At 32.3% G+C, this 24,719-nt stretch overlaps 3 protein-coding genes and 1 pseudogene across 7 annotated transcripts; all 4 read right to left on the bottom strand.

Moving 5' to 3' along the window:
• Positions 1-220: 220 nt before the first annotated feature.
• LOC146924368 (uncharacterized) lies at positions 221-3,834 on the bottom strand. Its single transcript, XM_085709403.1, has 4 exons — positions 3,588-3,834; positions 3,404-3,484; positions 2,078-2,121; positions 221-630 (listed from the first exon to the last, which is right to left on the bottom strand). Exons 1-4 carry the CDS (start codon positions 3,696-3,698, stop codon positions 531-533), a joined length of 336 nt encoding a protein of 111 aa, XP_085565529.1. The 5' UTR covers positions 3,699-3,834; the 3' UTR covers positions 221-530.
• Positions 3,835-4,699: 865 nt separating this feature from the next.
• Positions 4,700-13,123, bottom strand: LOC146924367 (uncharacterized; annotated as a pseudogene). Its single transcript, XR_015010106.1, has 8 exons — positions 12,970-13,123; positions 9,085-12,344; positions 8,065-8,648; positions 7,191-7,923; positions 6,948-7,107; positions 6,511-6,579; positions 5,776-5,907; positions 4,700-5,549 (listed from the first exon to the last, which is right to left on the bottom strand). The product of XR_015010106.1 is annotated as an uncharacterized LOC146924367 (transcript).
• Positions 13,124-15,260: 2,137 nt separating this feature from the next.
• On the bottom strand, positions 15,261-16,111 carry LOC146924366 (protein ASYMMETRIC LEAVES 2-like). The gene has a single exon (XM_085710941.1). The coding sequence runs from the start codon at positions 16,109-16,111 to the stop codon at positions 15,413-15,415; it is 699 nt and encodes a 232-aa protein (XP_085567067.1). The 3' UTR covers positions 15,261-15,412.
• A 4,359-nt stretch (positions 16,112-20,470) lies between these two features.
• LOC146924365 (vacuolar protein sorting-associated protein 29-like) lies at positions 20,471-24,417 on the bottom strand. Of its 4 annotated transcripts, none has more exons than XM_085709400.1 (4): positions 23,191-24,417; positions 22,714-22,882; positions 21,633-21,770; positions 20,471-21,009 (listed from the first exon to the last, which is right to left on the bottom strand). In XM_085709400.1, exons 2-4 carry the CDS (start codon positions 22,843-22,845, stop codon positions 20,707-20,709), a joined length of 573 nt encoding a protein of 190 aa, XP_085565526.1. In that variant the 5' UTR covers positions 22,846-22,882; positions 23,191-24,417; the 3' UTR covers positions 20,471-20,706. The 4 variants fall into 4 exon arrangements, with proteins under 4 accessions (XP_085565526.1, XP_085565524.1, XP_085565525.1 ...); XM_085709398.1 differs by having other exon boundaries at positions 24,275-24,417; XM_085709399.1 differs by having other exon boundaries at positions 24,328-24,417.
• Positions 24,418-24,719: the final 302 nt, after the last annotated feature.

The following is a 24,719-nucleotide window of genomic DNA, read 5'->3' as shown; positions in this document are numbered from 1 at the left end:
TGCAATGCAAACAACTTGATTGTAGTCAATAGATTTGCAGCAAAAGATCTCAGTTTTTTCTACCTCGATACGCACCACATGCTAAATTCACACGAGATGTTGATAATCACAAAGATATATTCTAGTGTTGGGTGAAGGGGATGCATTAATACACATACATGAGTCAACTTTAACAGAACTTAAAACATTTTGGAACCTCATCCAATGAAACATACAAGTATTGAAAAAAATTTCAAGTCTCACATTGAATAGAAGTCTAAAATGAGTTTATTAAGAGTAACACCTCTCACTAACCTTACAAGCCATTTTATAAAGATGGATTAATCTCTGTATATAAACCTAACATCAGGTGTGAAATATATAGGTAGATACAATGATACATCGACTTCATGAGTATAAACCATAGGTAAGATAAACATGATTTTTTTTACAAATGAGGTACCCCTACACAATTGTCTAAATTAATGATAGTGCAATTGCTTATTAACAAACACTTGATAGATGTTGTAGCAGCACGGTGGGTGAAGTCATCAGAAAAACAAGCTACCCCAGGCTGCTATAAATGCAAAACCGCCAAATGGAGCCAAGGTTGAATATTTTCTGTCTTCGAGAAATGCAACCGTATAACACCTATAAGTTCAAACATTTCTTCAATATCGTCAAAGATGAATTCAGTTTTAATCACATTCTGTTTTTCACAAATATTTTATGGCAAAAAGCAGATAGCAATAGCAGAGCTCAAAATCTTGTTCTAGACTTTGTCTTGATAAAGGGTATACGGCAATAGCAAGTTAAGGTCGACTATAACCTAAGTGAATCGTTGAACCATCGGACAAAGACACTAGAAAATCAACCTAAATGTTTAACATGAAATACAATTCATGAAGTATGAAGTATCTCTTTTGTTTACTACAAAAAATTTAAGCATGAAGTATCTTACTGGTTAACTAATCAAAAGGTTAGTCTATTATCCATCAAATATTTACCATCAAGTGATCAAGTAAGAACACAATTATTGGTAACAAGTAACAACTCATTAAAATTAACTAATTAAAACCATGGGAAGTAAATTCTACAACTTATCACTCATTTGTAGCATAAAGGTGAAGAAGCAATTCCATTGCAGATCTCCAAAATGTTACAGGTAAATGGATTACCTACCAAAAAGATATTGAATGTCAGATCTGAGGCTACTCTGATAATATTTTCCAAACTCCACTTTATCATAAATCCACCTTTGTCACATTCATCTGCGCTTTTCTTAGGATGTTAAGACCCTCTGACCACAAATAGTGAAATAAGAGGTATCGAGAATCTCCTACAATGGCACCAAACAGCTGAATTCCAGGGAATGGGCGTCAAATCACAAGTTGTTAGGTTGTTTCCCCATTAAAAACTGAACAATCTTAAACCGAATTCACATCATCCTTCGACTATATGGAGACCTCAACTTCATTGAGTACTAGATTTTTTTGTTATGAAGCACCGACACAGACACGTAGGCTTTGTTAATAATGAGAAAATAGAATAATTGAATGTAACCACACATGTTTGTGTCATGTAAATGATGGACACCAACATGTGTCAGACACACCTTCAAATTGAAGTGTTGATTCTACGTAGTCTTCAAATATGTACTCATGTTCGCAAAATCTTGTGACATATCTCACTCTCAGATCATTGTTAACCATTATGTCACATGAGCATCGTGAGTATCCGGCAGAGACATATCTCACTCTCACTATATCATTGTTAACTGTTTCTTATTGATATCACTGACTCTATAGTTATTGATTTCATTCTAATAATAATTTGGATCTGGAACCTTAATTCAGTAAGAGCAATTATATCTAGTTCCATCATCAACACAAATAATTCCTATTTCTAAGCAGTAGTGACATCTTTCAAATCCCACAGCGGTAGTGACATCTTTCATTATGCCTACTTTTGATTTCTCACACCCCTTCACCCCAAAAATTATAGAGATAAATAAAAACAACTTGGCAAACAATAATTCAGAAATCAGATATCAAACCAGCATCACAAATATCTAGAAGTAAATTTTAAGAGAACTTACGTCCCAGAGAAAGCCAAGATTCCAGCTGTTAAAAGCCCACCAAACTGCACAAAGAAAAAGACGAGCGAAAAAACATGATGATTTTCATTTCCCAGTAACCATATATGAAGTCTGTGTTTGATTCTACGGTGATAAAATATTAAAAATTGATTTTGTAAAATTGATTCTGAACAAAATTAGTTGAATGTAAAATGGTTTACATTTGGATATATTTATGTAGAAAAGGGTTGAACAATGAATAGTAGGCTAAAAATCATTTGTAGAGGCAAAAAAAAACTCCAAATTCTAGCTTCAAGTTAGAATCCATTCTATGCGAGAACATTCAAGCGTGTCAAAATCAATTTCACACTTCCAGAATCAATTTTACCTCCTCCAAAATGAAATCAAACATATACATAATGTGTGTTTGGTTCTACTGTGACAAAAGTTGATTTCAAATGAATTGTTTGGGTAAAAGTGAGCTAAAACTGAAGTGATTTTTGTTTGGATACACATATAAAAGTGAGTTGAACTAAAAATCGATTTTAAAAATAAAAAACTCCAAAATCCAGCTTCAAGTTAGAATCAACTCTACTCCAGAGCAATCGAATATTTCAAAATCAATTTTAAAATAAAAAACTCCAAAATCTAGCTTCAAGTTAGAATCAATTCTACTCCAGAGCAATCAAATATGTCAAAATCAATTTTAGAATTAAACGCTCCATATTCTAGCTTCAAGTTAGAATCAATTCTACTTAAGAGCAACCGAATATGTCAAAATCAATTTTAGAATCAAAAGCACCAAATTCTAGTTATATAATCAATTCTATTCAAGAACAATCAAATATGTCAAAATCAAATCTAGAATCAAAAGCCTCAAGTTCTAGCATCAAATTAGAATCAATTATAGAAAGAAAGCCAATTCTACTTTAGAGAACCAAATATGTAAAAATCAATTCTACACCTTAAAAATCGATTTTGACTCACTTTTACAGGAAAGTATCTAAAACATAAAACACTATACCATCAACTCAAATTCAGCCAGAATCAGAATCAATTTAGTCAAAATCAATTTTTCTCAACGCATAACCAAAACATACACATACCCGTTTGGATTGGCTTATTTTTGAGCTAATGAAAAATAGCTTACGCAAATAAATAAGCTTTTGGGTTAATTCATAAATTCACAATAACGAAAATTGTATCCTCACAAGCTGTTTTTACGTAAATTACCTTGACAAGGTTATAAATAATACATAAAAGCTTATTTATTTGCATAAATTGTTTTCCATAAGCTCAAAAATAAGCCAATCCAAACGGGTGAGTAATTAAGAAATGGGAACTTACAACATTGGGATTTTTGGTAATTGGAGCTGAAACCAACGCAGCAGTATGAACCAGATGGTAAAGTGATGCTGTATGCCAAACCTATCCACAAATAACATTCAAAATTAGCAATTAAATGAATAAAAATTGAAGCTTTATGATGAAATAGAAGTGAAAATGATGAATTGGGGTAAAAGGAAGATACATCTTTGTAAGTAGGGTTTTGGGGTTTGAAAGCGTGTGCGCCATAGGTTCCTAATCCAAGTGCTGCTACACCTGAAATTGCAGCCACTTTGTGCCAAATTAGAGGATTCATTTTCTTCTGTTTGATTTGATTTGATTTGATTTTCTTCCTTTCTTCTCTCAATGCAGTAGTAACATACACTCTGTTATGTTTAGTTTGTTGGTTCTACTTGACTCTTGAGAACTTGGAAGTAGTAATAACTTTTTTCAATTGAAAAATGTATATTTTATGTCAAAAATAAAATTCAAAAAGAAATATTTTAGTTTTTTACAAAAATATAATTTATTTATTTTTGTTGATTTTGAAGACGTTAACTTCTTTTGGACACCGTGAGTATAACTCAATTGACAGAAACATTATATAATATACGTAGGGGTCGCTTATTTACCTACACGAAACTTTAATCGTTAGGTCATTTGATAGAAAGAAAATAATAATAATAATCTCTTTGGACCTCTTTCAAAAAAATAAAATAAATAATCTCTTTGGACCAATCACAAAGTAAATTTTTTTTGTTTTATAACAAAATAATAATCATCGTGATAATTGGATTTTCTTTTTCTAGGTGTTTATTGTCTTGATATTTGGAGGATAGGAATTCATTAGTTTTACATTTTTTTTTTTTTGATGAAATTCATTAGTTTTACATATTGACCATTATATAGTGCACAAAACTACTAGTCAACTCAATTAACGGTCCATTGATCACATGGTATGCCTAAGTCTCAAATTGAGTACCCTGTGATTGAGGTACCATTTCTTCAACCTCTCCTACATGAGATTGCACTTCTTCACAGCCCTTCATGAGAGCTTCTATTCCTCACATCTCCCGAGAATCTAACAAGCGTGCATTCCTCAAAAACCTACTTGATCTTGAAATTTTATCATCAATAGATAGAACTCAGAAGGATGGAACTTGATTACCACTAATGCAAACTGGTTGATTACCACTGGCACATGCACAAGAGTTTTGACCTTGATTTTTTTGCAACAGCAATGTATATAAACAGAAGTGTTTCCATGCATTGATATAAAAAAATTATAGAATCATAATAAAACATGACAGATTAGAATTACTAACTTTTAACTTTGCTCATTCAATAGATTAAATTCCTATCTTATCTTATAAAGTGTATTTATTACATGTAGGATGTTGAATATCTTAATTTACTGAATTCATCTAGCAGGATTTCTTGCAACAATGTGGTTGTACTGAAACTGACTACGTAGAGCAGACCATTTATAATCGACCTCAAATATTTGTTGCCGAGCTTTCATTTGATCTTCCACAATTTGATTTTTGTCTTTCCTCACATTCTCCAACTCCGTTTTGTAGCCTATAGTTTCTTCAATGCATTTGTCCTTCTCCTCTTGAAGATGTGTTATTTCTTTCTCCAATTGAATGATCTGTTCCTTTAAAGCTGCTTCCCTCTGTTGAGCATCATCCAAGAAACTGTTTGCTTTGGAAATTTTGGAAGAAAGAGTAATGGCGGCCTCGTTGTGATGAGCTTCGGTCACAGAAAATTTGTCTATGGTAATAAAGGCTTGCTTGAAAGAGCATAAGATGCTTGGGAATTCTGTGTGCATAGTGTCTATTATAGCTCGGAGTCCATCTGATAGAGCTACATCTTTTAAAGAAAGGTGGGACAAGAAGTTAAGAGCCGTTAGAAGGCGAAGGCTGTTAGCCTCTGAGCTAGCTATGTCCTTCAGAGGCATCCTCAAAGACTCTTCCAGGTCAGAAAGGGCCTTTTCGACTAAGTTATCTGCAGTCACTTCAGAAACACAAAGTGTGGTTATTTGGCCTTCATCATACTCTTCCATAGGATTGAGATCATTGGCCCCCAAGTTTTCTCTTGTATTTATAGGACATCCTTTGTTTTTTTTATTGTTGTAAGTATCAGTTTGGCTGAAGCTGATTTCATACTGGCAGGAACAAAAACAAAAAAGGCATTACCGGTTAGCCACAACAGTTTTTTGGATTAAAGTGGAAGTTGAAATTTGAGTGTGATCACTCTGATAGTAACAAATTAGTAAAAGTTATACTCTATGTTTCAATATTTAGTCATTTAGTTTCTCGATCTTGCCTCTGTGGCAAACAATAAATCAGTACTATTTTGTTGGAAATGTCATTTTTATAAAAGAAACTTACATGTGGATGTCGTCTATGTTGAGAGATAGCTAATGGGCTTGATTGTGAGCAATCGGATTCAGAATGAATTGACGAAGTTACTATATCTGCATTCTTGAACGCGGTTTCCTCTTCAGTAGCCTTCTCAACTCTCTGCACAAGAACAAAAGCTTTGTAAGTTGTAACTTAGCAGCATACTTACCATTACATATTCAAAAGGACGAGTTGTTGCTGTTACATTTTTCTCTAATATAGAACCCCCTTGAATGCTTAGGCCCTCTATTTCTTTGAGACACTGTGGCACATAAAAGAAAACAAGCTGTAGGCTTCAACAAAGTCTATTTCTAAGATGTACTGTAATTCTATTGGTTTAACAAGAATAAGATTATTAATGTAGGGTAACTTGTGTTATTTTTATCAGTGATAAATAAAGATTTTGCTCATCTATATAACAGTAATTTAATTTTACTTAGTGTTTGTTTAGAATTTGAATATACTTATCTATATATCAACTATCGGCTTAAAGATTATCTTTAGTAGGAGCTTCAAAGTTATTATGACCTTTCTGGTGATAAAAGATTATTATTTTACCTTAAAGATTGTTCTACCAAAAAAAAGAGAGAAACAAAATGGTGATTTTTTTCCGGTGTTCTTGGTTTTTTGTTTCTACATCAACTATTCTTTTACTGTTAAATTCTGTACAGTATATACGTTCAGCTGGTATTACATTGTTTGAGGACTTTCAACAGTACTTACAGATTCTCCAAGTGGCTTTTGTTGGCTCATCAAACATGGTTCACCCATTGATTGTCCTTTAACCAACTCCTACACAAAGTAATGAACAAATTTATAAACAATAATCTTAAATCATTTGTTTCCTCCAACACTGTGAAAAAGGGTTATAGCAGATGAATATCCATGAAAAAATGTTTCAGTCACAAGTTCTTTATTTTTTTCCTTCCACGATTTCATTCTGCGGTAAAAAGGGAAAAGAAAAAGTTTTAGGTGTATGGTGTAAAATAATCATGGTAAATATCAAAATGACTAGGAATTGGCCTTTCAATCAGTTATGAATTTGTTAATTAAGTTAACTTCAATAACAATCAAACTTAATCATGTCTAGTTGCGTGACTCCAACTCTTCTCCATCTAATATATCTGGTTTCTTAAAAGAGGAAAAAAATAATATCGTACCTCTGTCAAGTTTGGTAAAGGAATAGGGGACAGTTTCTGCTCCTGTGATTCTAAATCTTGTATCTCTTTTTGTTCTTCGATGTAAGGAGCACGTGTCCGTTTGTTGTTGTACAACTTATGTCGTGTAAGTGTGGACGGAGATAGAAATCAAATTCCTTGTCTAAAATAACATATTGTACCAAGTTATAATCTTTGAGAAAACAAAAGCACAAAATGAAACAGAGGGAGTATTATAGAGCATACCCCGATCAAAGCTTTGTAGCATGTCCTCAACAGTAGTTGTTGAAGTTATAGAGAATTTTGGACAATTGTGCACCAAAAGATTGGTCAGTGTCTGAAACTCAACAATCCCTTGACATACATCATTCAGGTTTGGCAGTTGCATTAGCATTACATGTTTCAGTTTCGGAAGCAAAACTTCCACTCTCCCATCTCTCACACCAGGACCAACTTTAAACACTTGAACTAGACTAGAGTCTTGATTGAGGGTAAGATATTCCAGTTCTGGAAACACATGGGATGTGCGGATATAAAACAAATGCTTCAATTTGTTGCAGTGTGTGACAAGAAGAAACTTTAACTGTGAGAAGCAAACTTGAGGACTCTGGACATTTTCATTTTCTTCAGCATCATCTTCAATGATTTGCTCCAATTCCTCACACCGTTCTACCACTAGGATCTTCAACAGAGGCAGGACTCTCAAGACAGAAATGGAGAAGATAGACTTTAGTTTTGGACAATTGCAAATGTTTATTTTGTGAAGATGTTGAAGGCTCACAAAATGTTTGGCACCCATCCATATATACATTAGCTTTGGCAAATTGACCAACTTAAGGTCTTCTAACCAGGATATCACTTGCTGTCCATTCTCACTTGGGAATCCCTTCATTTGAAATACGCCTTCAATTTCTGATCCGTTCTCGATAATAACAGATATTAACTTCTTCTCAATACTCATACTCGTTTCTCCTTCATCCTGCAATAGCATACTTAACATTAAGTCTGATAGGAATGTTAACAATTTCTGATAGACATGTGGGAACAGTATAAAACAGAATATAATAGAAACAAATGTATGTTTTAAGAAAGACAATGAGAGGGTGACAAGGAGTTGTACTGTTTTATCAGAACTAAGATCTGAGTGTGTCGCTCCAGAATCAACCATCAAATTATTCATTGATAGACTAACATCGTTCATGACAAGAAGTGGCAAAGATGAGCATGTTGCATGGTAGTTTTCTGGACACATGGCGATCATATTTGGTATATCGTAGAGTGCAAATTTTTCCAAAACAGGAAGCTCAATTTGGAACTTGTTTGGATATTGATGGGAAGAATGGCCAAATATATATTTCAACTCAGGAGTGTCTGTGATTTCTATAGCTTCCAATTTTACCAGTCCTCTTGCAAATGAAACGGGTAGTATACACTGGAGCAGATGACATCTCATAACACTAATCTTTTTCAAGCTTTCGAACATTGATGTATAACTCTGAAAGTCATGATCATCCTGAACTATTTCTCCCCTTCTAGTTTTCTGATCTCTTCCATAAGTTACTAATTGCTTTAAACCATGGCAATCTTGTATTGTCAATTCTTCCAATGAAGTCAAGGTTTTAGCAGTGGATGCTATGAACAATGAACCCAGCATCGGACATGATATTAGTGTTAACCTTATAAGACTGGGAAGACCAAATGATCCTGAAAAGTAGTGGCACAGTAGCAACATCATGTCCTTGTATATTAGAAATGATCTATAATTATTGTTAAATCTACCATGTATGGTCATCAAGCAAATTTCAAATCAACGATTTTGTTTTTCTTACCAACGGGAAAAAGCAGATTCTTTAATTTAAAATCATTTACACTACCCTTATCCTTCAAAGCACATTTTATTCAAATAAATTTAAAAAACAAGTTTTGACCATCGAAAATCACCATGAATTATATACAGACAGAATACACACTTTGGAGTGGAAAATACATATCAATTCTTGAGCTGTCATGTCATCTGATGTTGTAGTAAGGAGTAATATTTATCCAAAATTTTCATAACATTTAGCAACTACTAATACTTCATTGAAAAGCACCAATTTAACATAAGAGTTACAGCAAGAGTAAGTGGATGTTTGTGTACCTGAGGGAATTGCAGTGCCAATATCCTCAACGATTTGATTGAGCTGATTGCACTTTTCTATCTTTAGCGCTTTCAATTGAGGCAGCCCTCCTGCTAAACAGGATGAGAAGATACATTTTAATCTTCTACATCCACTTATCTCCATTTGTTGAAGATTTTGGAATTGGAGGTTTGTTGATTCTACACCACTCTTACATACATACCTGAGCTGAGGTAGATTCTCCAAATACAACATTTCCAAACATGATGTCAGTGGATCTTTTTCTCCATCATTGGTTAGTCCAACTAGCTGAAAGATACCTTCTAACTCACAGTTATTGACTCGAACTTCTGTTATATTTTGCAAAGTTTGATGTGAAGCTTCATTGATTATCGGATTGTTGTGTAAAGCCATGCAAGTATTGATAGACACCATGAAAAACTCTCCACAATTTTGCAAATTGAATTGAAGCAGGGATGGCCACATTAGATAACAATCTTCTGGACAAATGCTATTGATATTCGGCAAGTTAACAAGAGTAAGCTCTTCCAGGGCAGAAAGCTCAATGATCTTGAGTTCATTTCGTGTGCTTTGACCAAATACGTATTTCAAATTCTCATTACATACAATTTCCAAACACTCCAGTTGTACAAGGCCTTGAGCTAAAGTGATTGGGAATATGTATTCCAGCACACCACACTCTCTAACATGAAACTTTTTTAATTTTGGAAACAACAGTAGTCTGTGATCATACGCACTTATCTCATCTCTATCATCATCAATTAGTATATGCTGAAGTTCAGGACAAGATAATACTTGTAATTTTTCCAGTTGCGCTAGATTTTGAGCAACTGCAAGTGTGAAGAGACATGTTAGCTTTGGACAATGACTTATATATAGGTCTTCTAAATTCTCAAAATGACCACCAAGAGGCATTTGACCATTGTATAAAGCTCCCAAATGCTTCATGTGCTCAATTCTTAGCCAATGCAACTTGCAGAAGAAGAGAGTTCCTACCTCGATCAGACAAGTGTCAACCAAACATTCTATCCCCTCAGAATCACGTATCAGAAGCTCATTTAAATGATTTATACTTTGAAATATGTCAGGGATAATATTTTTAGCACCTCCCTCAATACCTGCTATACACAAGACCTCTGCCTTTTCGGCCAAATCCTTGACCGCGGCATTAGATATATCCAAATAACTGAGAAACAAAGTTCTGTGATGATTGAGAAACTCGTCCTGGAAACCGGAAAACATGCTTCCTAATTGTATTTGATACCTCTGTAACACTTGGGGGACATTTAAGAATTCAACTTCCCATTTCGATCTACGGTCAGCAAAGAACAGTTCTTCCAGCTGTGTGTGTCTCCCAATCACTTGAAACGGATTCCTTTCCATGCCGCATTCTGACAAATCCAACAATCGTAAGTTTGTCAATTGTGTAACCACATCAGGTAATTCAACGAAGGAACAATCATACAATGTAATGCTTTCAAGTTTCTTCATATCTCCCACAAATGAGATGTCAACTAAATCCCACTTACTCAAGAGTATGCAACGAAGATTCATCAATGATTTTAATGATGTAGTCAACAATGGCCTTCTCTCCCGACCCTTGTTGTAAAGAAACAAAACTCTGAGCATTCTCATTCCCTTGAAAATTTCATCTGATACCTGTGTATATGTGTGAATCTGTAAAAACTCAAGATTGGAACAATCCAAACTATTTGGAAATTTCTCACACCATAGATATCTTAATGAAGTATGTTCCAAAGTCATAATATCCTTTTCTGAGGCACACTTAATCTCATTCTCCGCAATCCAATGGGCTACATTGCGAACTAAGTCATGCATTTTGACACATTTTCCTTCATCAACATCTAGCAACAAACAAGAACTTATCAGCTTATTTTTCGCCACAGTCACTTCGTTCCTTGCCCCTTCATATGAGCGAACTTCTCCAACTATGCCTAGCCCTATTGCAGACCTAGTTAAAAACTCCACAGGAATTTCACAATCTTCAGGAAACACAGAACACAAGAAGAAAAGTGACTTGGCCTCTTCAGTGTCCAAATTATCATAGCTTAGTTCCAAGCACTTATATGGATTTTGCAAACCTTTTTCAATATTAACAGGTTTTGAACTTCTGAGTCTATCCAATGCAACCTTCCATTCCACCTCAGCCTTGCCTTTCAAGCTGCTAGCCACTGCTACAGTGGCGACAGGCAAGCCTTTACATTCATTTGAAATTTCTCTAGCCATATTCTTTATAGTAATCCAATTTCCTTCAGATATGAGTGCTTGCTTTTGGAAAAGATCCCACGTTTCATCGTTGGTTAGTGTTGATAATTGAATTTTTTTCTGGCAATCCATCAAAGTACAAACTGCTTCAGATCTACTGGTAATGAGAACCTTGCAACCTTTATGATGTTCAATAGAAGGAATCCCTATGGCATCAAAATCTAGCATTTGCCACACGTCGTCCAGAATCACAAGAACCCTATCTTCTTGCGTTAACCTCATGCATAAGCGTTTTGATCTGTCCATTTCATCCTTTTCTTGGAATTCAAATTCAAGAGAGCCTGCAATTTTTTCTTGGATCCTTTCCACTTCAACAGTACTAGATATCGGCACAAAAAGCACTTGATCAAAAAGATGACCACACCTCTTGCCTACTTCCATTGCAAGCATTGTTTTACCACAACCCCCCATCCCATATACAATCCAACCATAGTAACCTCGTCATCTTTCAAAGCACACATAAGTTCCTCATAAGCAGGTTTTCTACTATCAAACTCCTGACATCTTTCAGTAGAAAAATAGCCTGCTGAAAGTGAAACAGGGTGTTCGATCTCTATATACTGTCTACCTTCTTCAATGCACGATTTAAGGTTCCTTTTTTTCTTTGATAACTTCCGGCCTACATGGTATCGCCAAATCCAATTTGGACAGTGCCCGAGACATGAGTTCTTTTCTGCTTTTGCCATTTGTAGTAACTGATCAACATTGTCCATAGCAATGTTAGCATCCTTCAACCACTTCTCAACAACCTCAGCAGTCTTTCTAGTTTGCTTCTTGGCTCGTGTGACGCGGTCTTGGACACTATCTCTTGTTGCAGCCAAATTACTTTCTTCTTTTGCAAGGTCTTGAACAAAATTGTTGAAGCAGCATGGATAACTTAATTGACCTATTACACCGCACACCAAATCTCTCGAAATAGCAGACGCAAATCCATAAAGGTATTCCATTAGTTTAGTGCGACTTCTTACTTGGCCTAATCAAAAGAGCGACAAGCATGTTATAATATTTTATTATAAATGCTACTGCTCCATATGAGTATAATATTTAAAGATATGATGACAAAACTGTTAAGGAAACAATTGATAAAAAATCTTTGTCAAATTAACTTTTTCACTTCTTAAACCTATTGAATAGCTCAAACTGTGAAACAAATTAACTTTTTCACTTCCTCTTTTACAATGAAAAGCAATGTTTTGTCATTTTCAAAATTTTTAAAAATGCTACATCTATTTTCAAAACGTTGGAACTATATCTCTTATGTTTATTATTTGAAGTAAAAATACAAACATGAAACATAAGAAGTAAATCGAGCCGATTTTTGAAGAGTTGGAAAATAAAAATCTGAGGTTCAAGTATTCAACTATTAATCTGATATATGAATCAAAAATATTTAACTGACTTAGAAGTATATTACATTATTTCTACTTTAATTGCAGACTCAAAAAGAAAATAATCATACAAAATATAAAAATTTCCAAAAACAAACCAGACAAAAAACTTATTTGCAAATCAGAACATGGTTACTTTATCAAAAAAAAAAAACTATGAACATGGTTACTAAGAAACATCATGATGAAAACAAAAAGTGTTACAATTACCTTGTTTTGTGGACTTTCAGCACAAGCTTTGGTACTACTTTGAATGGTGCTCCAATTTCCAACCTTGAAGCATCTAAGAAGCAACAAAGACTAAGAAAATTATGAAGTATCCCACATACTAACAAGTTGACCTGTGAGCATTGACCCTTCATTCAAAAGTCTTTTTAAAGTGAGGGAGTGCATATTTAGTATCACGGCAGATTAGTTTTGGTAAAAATTACATGTCTATCTATGTTAACAAAAATTAAATTTGAATAAATTGATTATATAAAATTGACTTCAACTAAAAATGCGTTAAAAATTTATTTAAGTTTGAATACATTCATGGAAAATTGTGTTCAACAAGAAATTTGAGTGTAAAAATCAGTTTTATAGTTAAAATCTCCAATTTAAAGCTTCAAGTTAAAAATCAATTTTATAATCAAAAGGGAGGTTAGATAGTTCAACGGGTTTGAAATAAAGGATTAATAGAGTTTAGGAGTTAAAATCCAAATTCAAGTCATGACAATTTTGACTTCTCCAAAAGTGGAATTCCCAGCGGCTCAATAAGTCGGTGTGATTTCAATGAAACCACTGTGATACCAAACATACACGAAGTGCTTTATGTGGTCCACAATTAATCAATTTTTTCAACCATTCAATCATTCTAATTCTCAAGATCATGTTATGGCTTATGTGGACTGTAGCTGTGCATATGCTATCTGGTTCAATCTCTATTGCACACAAGGTGTTCGAGAAAATACCACAGTGAAGGACTAAGCAGTTTGAGAGATTAGTTTGGTCTGGGTTGTGGAGGGAATTTGGAAAATGATGATGCGTGGTAGGTACATGGTATCATTGTATGGATGTGAGCAATCCAACGGTTAAAAATGGTGGTTTTCATTATTATATTTTACTAATTCCATTTATGTTTCTATGTTTTTTTGAGGAAATTTATGTTTCTATGTTTGTGATGTGTTGTTTTGAATGGGGTGTTTTTATGTTTTTATGTTTGTGAAAATTACTTGCTCAAAAAAAAAAAAAGTTTCTGAAAATTACACTAAAGCATATGTAATGGAATTTTTTTTAACTAATAGCATATAGAGCATTTTTTTTTTATTGTTGGTGAACGCATATATAACATATCAGTTACCTTTATTGAGGAAAAAAATAGGTAAACAATCATTTTATTCCTTAAGAGTGTAGAGCGTTCTCACTTTCATCTTCGACTTACCAAAAACTCAAATTAGTCTTTCAATTATTAAAGTAATTTCTCAAAGATACAACTTACTATCATAATAGTCTTTGAAAGAAATAATTTGTCAAAATAGTCTTTAATCGTTATAAGTACCAAAGTGATTGACTGACGTTTTGATGACTCAAGGATTAATTTGAGTTTTCAACTAAGTCAAAGACCAAAATGACAACACCATACACTTTGACGAACTAAATGGTGGTTTGTCCGAAAAAACAAGAGAGGTTGTTATTGAGATACAAGTTTCTACAAACACTAGCTATTTCTCTTTCTCTTGCTTAAATGTGGGCTTATCGCATACTTTATTCAATTTCTTTCATCATATTTTTAAAAAATATTAATTATTGTTGAAATGTTTTTTAAGAAGCAATGTTGTTGGGTTGCAATGAATTTGTGTTATCACACACTAACAATGAAAATGAAATAAAGATGTAATGTGACGCATGAAGACCACTTAGTCTATATTTCGTATTGGGATATGTCAGAATCACGATGATCCACCGTGGTTTTTTTAAAACTACACTTTGTAACTTCTATAAAATCAAGCGGATCACCGTAATTCTGACATGCTCACCGTCTAATATCAAAATACACTTAGTTGTTTCTTATTAAAAGCATCATTGAAATTGCTCTAACCTCTCTTAGGTTTATTTAAATATATACCACATCCCCTCTATTTCATCAGAGAACAGTAACTCCCCCTACTATTATTCGTGTAATCCATTTTGTAACTTTTGTAAAATCATGAGTGAGCGTGATTATGATATACCTACCGTAATATCAAACATACATTTAAGCTATTTCTTAACAAGAGCATCATTGAGATGCTCTAACTTCTCCTAGGTTTATGAAAATATATCCTACCTCCCCTCTATATTATCAAACTACAATAACTCCCCTACTGTTCCATCCACCTCAGTTAAGAAAACACTTCCTTTTTAGTTCAAGAATGAAAACGCATATTTCCCTAAGATTTACATGATTCTATATTTATAAAGTTGATCTCTTGTTCAAGGCCACCATCTAATCTTATCTCCAACAAAAATAAACAAAGAAATTAATATCCATGCCCTAGAAATCATAGACGCATGGCCACATCAACAAGCCCAATAATCATAATACCAGCAACTAAACCTACAATGTACAAACTAAATGAAAAAAAGCAAACACAAAAGTAAAAAATAAAAAATAAAAATCCCAACTACCTAATTAATCACTATCTGAAAATCTTCCTTTTTTCCCCAAATCAAATGTTGTTCTAGCTTGTTCATCAACACCACCATCAAGGTCGTCAAGGTCGTCTGATTCTTCATTGCTTGATAATCCTTTTGGTACCATCAAATTAGAATTGTCATCCATGACATAGTCGCCACCACTATAGTTAACATCATGAGGGATGATGTCACTAATATAAGAAGAAGATGCTCTCATCATATTATTATTTTCACTATTGGGATAATAATAATAATAATTAGGAACATCAACATTGTTAAATATTGGGATATTTGGAATTTGAGAACTAGTATAAGGTAAGGAAGAATGAAGATGTTGTTTTTGTTGTAAATCGTTACAATAAGCTAGTAACGTTTTTACATGATTTAACTCTTCCATAGACTGCTTTAACATACCTCCATAATCCATAATAACACCAAGACATCCATGAACGGGAAATTTTGCACGAATATCCGACTCAATAATTATGGATCTCATCGCAACCTCTTTTTGATCATCGTCCTTGATTTCCTTTAGTATCCTTTGTATGTTGGAAACACCAAACAAACGATGAGCGTTGCTGAACATTTTTGGTTTATCGGCCGGAAAATATGGAGCTAAAGGACACTCACTTGAACACTTTCTTCTTTGATACTTGCATGCTGCACAAGCCTTATTTGGTTTGATGATATTCATTGGTAGGAGTGAATAGGTTTTCAAAACAAACAAAAGGGGGAAAAGTGGTGTTTCTTATAGGGTTGAGAACAAATAAATTAGGTCTATAAATTAGGAATGAGGGGGAAGACAGCTTTTCAAATCGATAAAAATGACACGCAAAATTTTTAAAAATTTTGTTTTTTAAAAACTTAAACACCTACATTCACTCAACTAGCCGATAAGTATGTCGATTCTCAACAGATATACATAAAAGTAATTATTTATACTTTATACTACTCCCTCCGGTCCTATTTATAAGAGAAATTTTGGTCAACAACAGTTAATGTATCTGATTAAAAAATTGGTCCAGATACATCCACTTTTATTGACTCAAATGTATCTGATTAAAAAATTGGTCCAAATACATCCACTTTTATTGACTCGAATGTCTCTTACAAACTTTCATTCATAATTGGCATCTTTAAAAATCTCCTTAATTTTACGTGTATAATGGTCATTTTGCAAAATTTGATTTAATTGCTTTTAATTTTTTAAAATTAATTATGGATAATGGTCATCACAATTGTAACAAATTTTCACAGATAACTATGAAATTAGTTAATTTATTAAAAAAAATTACGGATAATGGCATCACACACAAGTCTAACAAATTTTTACGGATAACTATAAAATCAATTTATTTATTTTTTAAAAAATGACATAAAAACAAATACTATGGAATTATCCACGGATATAACAAATTTCAACCTTAATTTTACGTGCATAATGGTCATTTTGCAAAATTTAATTTAATTGCTTTTATTTTTTTTAATAATTAATTATGGATAATGGTCATCACAGCTGTAACAAATTTCTAGGGATAACTATGAAATTAATTAATTTCTTAAAAAAAAATTACGGATAATGATCATCACAAGTCTAACAAATTTGCACGGGTAACTATAAAATCAATTTATTTGTTTTTTAAAAATGACTTAAAAACAAATACTATGGAATTATCCACGGATATAACAAATTTTCACGCAATATTTTTTTTTAGGATTCAAAATTAATAAGTCTTTGGAATACTTTAAAACATTATTTGTTTTTTTAATTAAAAACAAAAAGGTGTAGCCAATTTTTTTCTACAAACAAAATTGTACTCCCTCTGTTCCTTTTTAAGTGTCGTTTTAGAATTTTAACACAAAAATAGCGAAGTGTATTTTTGCACACTTTTTTCCTATTATACCCTCATTTTAATCTACTATTAATTTCCTACTCCCTCCGTTCCTTTATAAATGTCTTTTTAGGGTGAATTTTTTCGTTTTTATTTAACTGTAGTTTTGATATTTTAAGGATATGATTTGTCAATTATACCCTTTGTCAATTATTCTTATATTTTTCAATAAAACTAATTAATGCTATATATTTGAAAAACTAAAGTTTGTATTTTTTAAATAAAGTTTGTTTTTTTTGTTTTAAAATAAAAATTTGTTTCTTCTTATTTTTCAAATTTAAACAAATTTTTGTTACCTATGATAATAGTTTCATGAAAAGTTAAAATTCTATAAATAACATGAGTAGTACTTGTTAAAAAATTTAAGAGATATTCACAATATTTAGAAAATTGAAAAATGTTTGTTATGAGAGAAGGAAAATCACGCAAACAAATAGGAATTTGTTGGAGAAAGAGAGTAGTAACTTACAATTGTTTGTTACATATTAAATTTATTGGAAAGATAAAGTGTGTGGAAAAAAATATGAAATTATTAGTAGATTAAAATAGGAGTAACTAATATGCACTTCCACGGATAGATGGATATAACAAATTAATTTGTTTTTTGGATGCAAAATTAATAAGTCTTTTAAATACTTTTAATTTTGAAATATTATTTGTTATTTTAATCTACTAATAATATATAAAAAATATTTTTTTTAAAAAACAATATATAAAAATCAAAATCAAACAAAATTTCATAATCGTCCTTTTTAAAAGTGAATATATTATCATGATAATTACGAACAACTATCTTTCCATTTGATTTTGGAGATATATGAACATAAATTCTACAATGAGTGTGGTGCAACAATACAATGATGTTGATTTTTTTTTTGATGAATGTGATGTTGATCTTTTGAAAATATTCTTGAGTTTTCCAAATTTTATCATATGATTGGCGACTATCGCGTATCAATACATAACAAAAAATTTGCGTATACAAGCATATAAAATCATCAACGAGTGCGGTGAAAATATTTAACGATGTTTTAAATATAAAATAAAAAATTATTTAATAAAAACACTACATTGATGTTGATATTCTAAAGCGGTGAAAATATTTAACGATGTTTTAAATATAAAATAAAAAATTATTTAATAAAAACACTACATTGATGTTGATATTCTAAAAATAGTCGAGTTTTCAAAATTTTATCATCTCAATTTTCTCATATATGTACATAAAAATTTATTTATGCATACATAAGCACATAAAATTGGCAACGGGTGCGGTGCAAACATTGGACGATGTTTTGCACATATAAAATAAAAAAGTTATTCAACAGAAAGACTATATTAATGTCTATATTTTGACAATTTTAATGAGTTTCCACAAATTTATCATAACAACTTTCTCATATATTTACATAAAATTTGTTTCTGCAACGGATGCGATGCAAACATTGAACAGCGTTTTGCATATAAAATAAAAAGTTATTTATAAAATAAAAAAGTTATTCAATAGAAAGACTATATTAATGTCTATATTTTGACAATTTTAACGAGTTTCCACAATTTTATCATAACAACTTTCTCATATATTTACATAAAATTTGTTTCTGCAACGGATGTGATGCAAACATTGAACAGCGTTTTGCATATAAAATGAAAAGTTATTTAATAGAAATATTACATTAATTTTGATATTTTGAAAATAATCATGAGTTTTAAAAAAATTATTCTATTAACTTTCTCATATACGTATATAAAAATTTGTTTTCACGTACATAAGAAAATAAAATCCACAAATATTAAAATATTTAGTGTATTTTTCTATATATAAGAAAAAAAATATTCAATAGAAACATTATATTAATGTTGATAATTTTCATTTAATATCTTTAAACATGACAATATTAATTATTAACAATGTAATTATATGTGGCCACGTGATAACTCCCTTTAATCCTAGTAAGTTTTTTTTTTGGAATATCTAAACTTTTTTTTTTGTTGAGAAATTTGAATATCTAAACTTATTTTTTTTTTTGAAGGAAATATCTAAACTTATTTTAATTTTAGTTTCAATACTCCATTTAATTTATATTTTTTAAAATTTGAATTTGCTAAAGTGAAATTTAAAATAGAAAAAATTTGTGGCAAAAAAATAAATATAAAAATGTTTAATTAATTTAGGTAGTTAGATTTCTTGTTCCTATAATTTAAAATTTGAATTTGCTAAAGTGAAATTTAAAATAGAAAAAAGTTGTGGCAAAAAATAAATAGAAAAATGTTTAATTAATTTAGGTAGTTAGCTTTCTTGTTCCTATATATATGTTTTAGATTTAAATTTAAATTTGATAAAATTGAGTTGTTAATGGTAAAATTGTCTAAAAAAAAAAGTCCAGTCAAAGAGTAGTTACAATTGACAAGTGGTATTTTGACACAAAATTGAACAACAAAATTTGTTAGGATTCAAATTGTGAGAGTAAAAAGGATTAGGAATCTGATTCCAGAAATAGGGTGTTAATTAGGTAACGTGGCAGATTATGTTATATTTTCTTTTCAAATCAATAATACTACTCTTCGTTTTATTAAATCCAGGTTCCTATTAAATTTCCACAATAATTTGGATTGTTAATGTGGTTTAAACATGTGGCTAATTATGTTAAATGGATGATTAATGAATATAGAGAGTGACACAACTCATTAACCATGGTTTTGAATTAATTTATCCATGATTTTCAAGTTTGAAATATATATTATTCTAACAATCGTGATAATAATACCACTAAAATGTCAAATTTGTAATTTACACCAACTAAGTCAGTGTTTGGATACACGTTTGCCAAGGCAATACCGCATTCCATTCCAATGCACTCTCACCACTAAAAACCTAAAGCTACTATATACAGCTTCTACGTTATCGTGATTTTAAACATGATTTTGGGTAAATCAGACGCCAATCCAAACAGACCATAAATACCACCTTATGATAATAACGAAAAACAAATTACTGTATAAATTGTGTCAACAAGTCCTACTTGTAACATACATGCAACTACGTTATTGAAACTAATGTTAACATTTAACAATGTGAAGATCGTGGATGTTTCTAAAAACCATCTGTTTATGAAATAGAAATTATCATGTTACATGTTGTCTGTTCTACTTAACAAACATTTTGTAGCAGAAGATCTCTAGACCAATCACTGGTAAAAGGGGTACACAAAGCCATTGCTGATCAGTCACATAAGTTCCTCACAGATCACAAATTTATCAAATCCTAAGATATTGCCAAATACATGTGTTTCAAACTTCAAAGCAAAATAACATCCATATGAACTTTGAAGGAGGAAAAAAACACTAAACAAATAAATAGAAAAGGAAAGATAAAAAGAAACTAAGAACGAAATGTTCAAAGAGCTGGGACGCTTGTCGATGTTTTCTTAAAATCAATCTTGTCAACCTTAACCTCTCCATCAATAAGTTCATATACATAGACCACGACACGCAGAGCATCGATGTCCATGAGCACAAAACTTGGGTTCACGTCATAGGTCATGCTGCTGTAGGCACCAGATGCAGAACCTGGATTTATAACCACACCACCCTCATGTTTGTAAGCAGTAAACTGATGGGTGTGACCTGTGACAAGGATGTCTACATCAAGCTGTCTCTGTAGCATCGCCAGCGAGTCCAGGTCTCCCCATGGAATAACCTTCACAACCATTAAGAAGACATAATCATTGTAAAGCAATACATATCAGAAGTCAGAACAGAGTTTTTTGGTTCATAATCATATGAATATCAAAACATCATTAAGGAAGATGGGAAAGAGAATATAATCAAACCTATACAAGTGCAATCAAACGTAACATACTGGCATAATTATTCATCTCAGATTGATGACGTATCAAGGCAATCTATGGAGAGGAAATCCTAAAGTTGCCTAAAACCATAGACCTAGATCATGAAACCCCTAGGTGAAAGTGCAGAGGAAATCCTAAACTTGTACTCCCTCCGTTCCATTTTAGTTGTTGCTTTAGGGCTTTTATACCAAGACAACCAATAAATTTTGTTGCTTTCAATCTATTTTTTTTTTTTAATCATTTTCTATAATACTTTCAATCATTTATCATCTCATTTCATTTACTTTTCTCTCTGCAATAATGAACTGAAGGTAATATTGACAAAACAATAACTAATGTTGCATTAAACTTTCATAACGACAAATAAATAGGAACAAAATTTTCTGCAAATGCCACGATTAAAAAGGAGCAGAAACAGTAATCGCTAAAATCAAAATAAGGCAAAAATATCAAAGTCAAAATAAAATCACACCTGATGACCATGGCACAGTCCCAACTTAAATTGGCCAATGGTTAGTGTCTTGGTCTCTGGATATCTTGAATCTTCATCATACTCGCCACGAGTTATATGCAGATCAGGACAAAGAGTCTTTAGGTAGTCATGGACTTCCTGAATTTAAATGCCATAAAACTTATCTTAGAAGTTCAATCATAAAAATGTTCTATTTCAAATCGTCGTATTAGTCAATGGAAATAGAAATAAATATCATATAAATATTAAAAATAAAACCATAACAAACGTACTGTACTATTGTTGATAGATGCAGAAAGATAATAGGTGTAATACAAAGGGAGTAAATAATGCATGGACTAAAGTTTTGCTACAATTCTACAACAGTAGTAGTACCCATGCTAACAAAGGCAGAACAGTAAAACAACCTGCAATCATTATTCAACTACTTTCTTGTATCTCAAGGGAGGTGGTCAACCAGTTTTATATGCATAAAATATGGTTAGAAAATCATAATATTGTATGAAAAAATTAACAAGAAAAGGGGCAGGAGTCGATTATCAAAAGTTCAACACGCCCTTTCGGAATAGTGGGTACGGCATGTTAGACAAACCAAGGGGAACCCTATCAAACTCCAAAATGGCTTCACCACCGATCACAGGAGCTGTCATGAACTTTCCGTAAGAGTACCCAGGATTACCCAATTTTACTAGTTGTTTAATAGTCACCAGTTTTCCACCTAACTAAGAAGCTTGGACAACGATACAGAAAACATAGAAAATGTGACAACACAAAATTTGAGGTGTCCTACAGCTAAATGATCTAGTACACATACATTGTAATGAGTTAACGTTTCCTAATGAACTCGAATTCTACAACTACAAGATCTTACGAGAAAAATATGCATTTAGCACACAAAAATCACAATTTAGTTATGATTCCATGATAAGCGTTAAGATGTCCTTTGATTCATATGGTCAACCCCAAGAGGTAAAATATTCAGACCATTGCAAATATTGAATTAGAAAAGTATAAAGTAGACGCAACTGATTATGCAACTGTTAAACTGAATCAGTAATAGCTATATCGAATAAGGACATACTTTAATACACAAGTTTCCAGTACAAATGATGTGCTGGATCTTGCCAGGGACAAGCATGGATTTGAACTTCGCAGGAATATCAGGCGCCCTATGGGGTATGTGCATATCCCCTAGGGCCAAGACCAGCACCATCCTCAATAATCAAAAACTGAAAGTTGACTTAGAGAACCTGCACAAACAAAGTATTTCCTATAAACAAAAAGAACAGCGACTAAACTAGTAAATTTTGTAGAACTTTATTTATTGAAGACAAGAGAGGAACACATAGATAGCATAGAATATGAACTTATAGAGGCTAAGCTAGTGAATTGAATTTGAAGTGTTAGATGAAATTGGCGGTTGAACTAGCTGATAAATGTAAAAGTGAGACAAACAATAATTCACTATGCTATAAACTCAAACACACTTCAAGCTGCGTCTAGAAAACGCTTTAAGCTAGTGAAACACACTATAAACTAGTGGGAAAAAGTTGATTACCAAAACCTGTATATTGAATATTTGATTCTGTAAGCTTATCCGCTATAAGCTAGCGGTTTTGCCTTGCTAAACAGAGCCGTACGAGAACCAAGGATAAGACATCTACTTGAAAGAGAACAAAAGCAAACAAACCTAAAATAACCCCAACAAGCTAATTAACAAAGCGAAGCTCGTCAGTCTTCCTACATATGTCCAACAAGGAAACCACTTTGGAATAGCCATTATCTGAATACCATAAGGCAGCTAAGAAGATTACTTTATCCTAGAGTTGAGCTAGCATCAAAGAATTATCTAAAAAATTTATGACATTCCTCTCCAATCTCCATCCATAAATAAGCACCAACGTGATGGGGACACCACATCTCCACTCAAAATCTTAAGGCATTGAGAATATGGGCCCCCTCTCTTATATATCCTCAATTCAACTCATTCATAGTCGATGTCAGACTAACCACTCACACTTGAACTCCAATAATCTCCCCCTAATTGTGAGTTTCCCACATCACTATATGTGGGATGAATGATAGCAAAGACCTTGCCAGCAACAAAAATGATATTAGTCAACTATGATGCAAGGACACCAAAGACTGACACGTAGACACCAATAATAATGTGAGAAAATGACATAATCAAATGTAATCACATGTGTCAAGACACCGGTCACGTTTTCGATCAGAAGTGTTGACTCCAAAGATTGTGCACCCCTAATTAGTTTTTCCTATCCTCATTACTAATCTCAAAACCTCTAAATTAATTTGAAATTCCATTCATCGAAATGTTAAGTTGTGACTATACATCTATCAAGATCTAGCATATCTGCAAAAAATCAAGATTCTAGTATTTGTTATGTTAATCTTAACAATGATTTTAAACTTTTGAAAGGTATGATCTACGAAATAGAAATTTTTAATCCAAACGCAGAATTTCTGAGAAAATTGTCGAATAACTGATTCAGTGGTGTAATATTATTAAATTTGATTTTAATTAGTTTTAATTGATCACTTTTCTACAAATACATACAGTATAAAAAACAGGAATTGAAGAAGTAAGAAACGGAATCATCAATAGAGAGAGGAGAGAGAACCTTGTTAATAGCGGAGATGAGAGAGAGAGAGAGATAGAATTGGGTCACTCTACCGATCGGAAGGTGAGCGGTAGAATCAAAACCAAACACCGGGAGGAGAGTGGCACCAATTCCACGTCAGATCAATTTTACTAATTCTTTAGAGCATCCACAATCGAGACTACATTGACACATCACTTTTATTTTTTTATTTTTTAATAATAACATCTAATAGGTACTCAACCACTCCAATGAAGATCCTCTATCAAAAGGTCTAAATGAGTCTAACTAATAACTATTTATTAATGAAAAACAACAAAAACAATTTAAATAATGATTATTTTATTGAAAAGTAGTGTGGGGTCTACTTAAGATTGGAGGTCTTAAGTAAGACCCTTGATCTTAAGAGACCCCAAATTTTTTTCCCACATTGGAGGTACCTATTAGGTACCAGATCATAAATGGT

This window comes from Medicago sativa, chromosome 5, assembly GCF_051527215.1.
Source record: "Medicago sativa cultivar Bolivia chromosome 5, Bolivia_mono, whole genome shotgun sequence".
Lineage (NCBI taxonomy): Eukaryota > Viridiplantae > Streptophyta > Magnoliopsida > Fabales > Fabaceae > Medicago > Medicago sativa.
This window is presented reverse-complemented; position numbering and strand designations above follow the sequence as displayed.

Bases quoted from the DNA above. Each gene is read 5' to 3' on its own strand.
- LOC146924368 (XM_085709403.1), bottom strand. From the start codon at position 3,698: ATGAATCCTCTAATTTGGCACAAAGTGGCTGCAATTTCAGGTGTAGCA. The intron at 3,485-3,587 runs GTATCTTCCTTT...ATTTGTGGATAG, and splicing joins AAAACCCTACTTACAAAGAT to GTTTGGCATACAGCATCACT. The intron at 2,122-3,403 runs GTAAGTTCCCAT...TTCTTTGTGCAG, and splicing joins TTACCAAAAATCCCAATGTT to TTTGGTGGGCTTTTAACAGC.
- LOC146924366 (XM_085710941.1), bottom strand. From the start codon at position 16,111: ATGAATATCATCAAACCAAATAAGGCTTGTGCAGCATGCAAGTATCAA.
- LOC146924365 (XM_085709400.1), bottom strand. From the start codon at position 22,845: ATGGTGCTGGTCTTGGCCCTAGGGGATATGCACATACCCCATAGGGCG. The intron at 21,771-22,713 runs GTATGTCCTTAT...ATTTAAATTCAG, and splicing joins CTGGAAACTTGTGTATTAAA to GAAGTCCATGACTACCTAAA. The intron at 21,010-21,632 runs GTGTGATTTTAT...ATGGTTGTGAAG, and splicing joins GACTGTGCCATGGTCATCAG to GTTATTCCATGGGGAGACCT.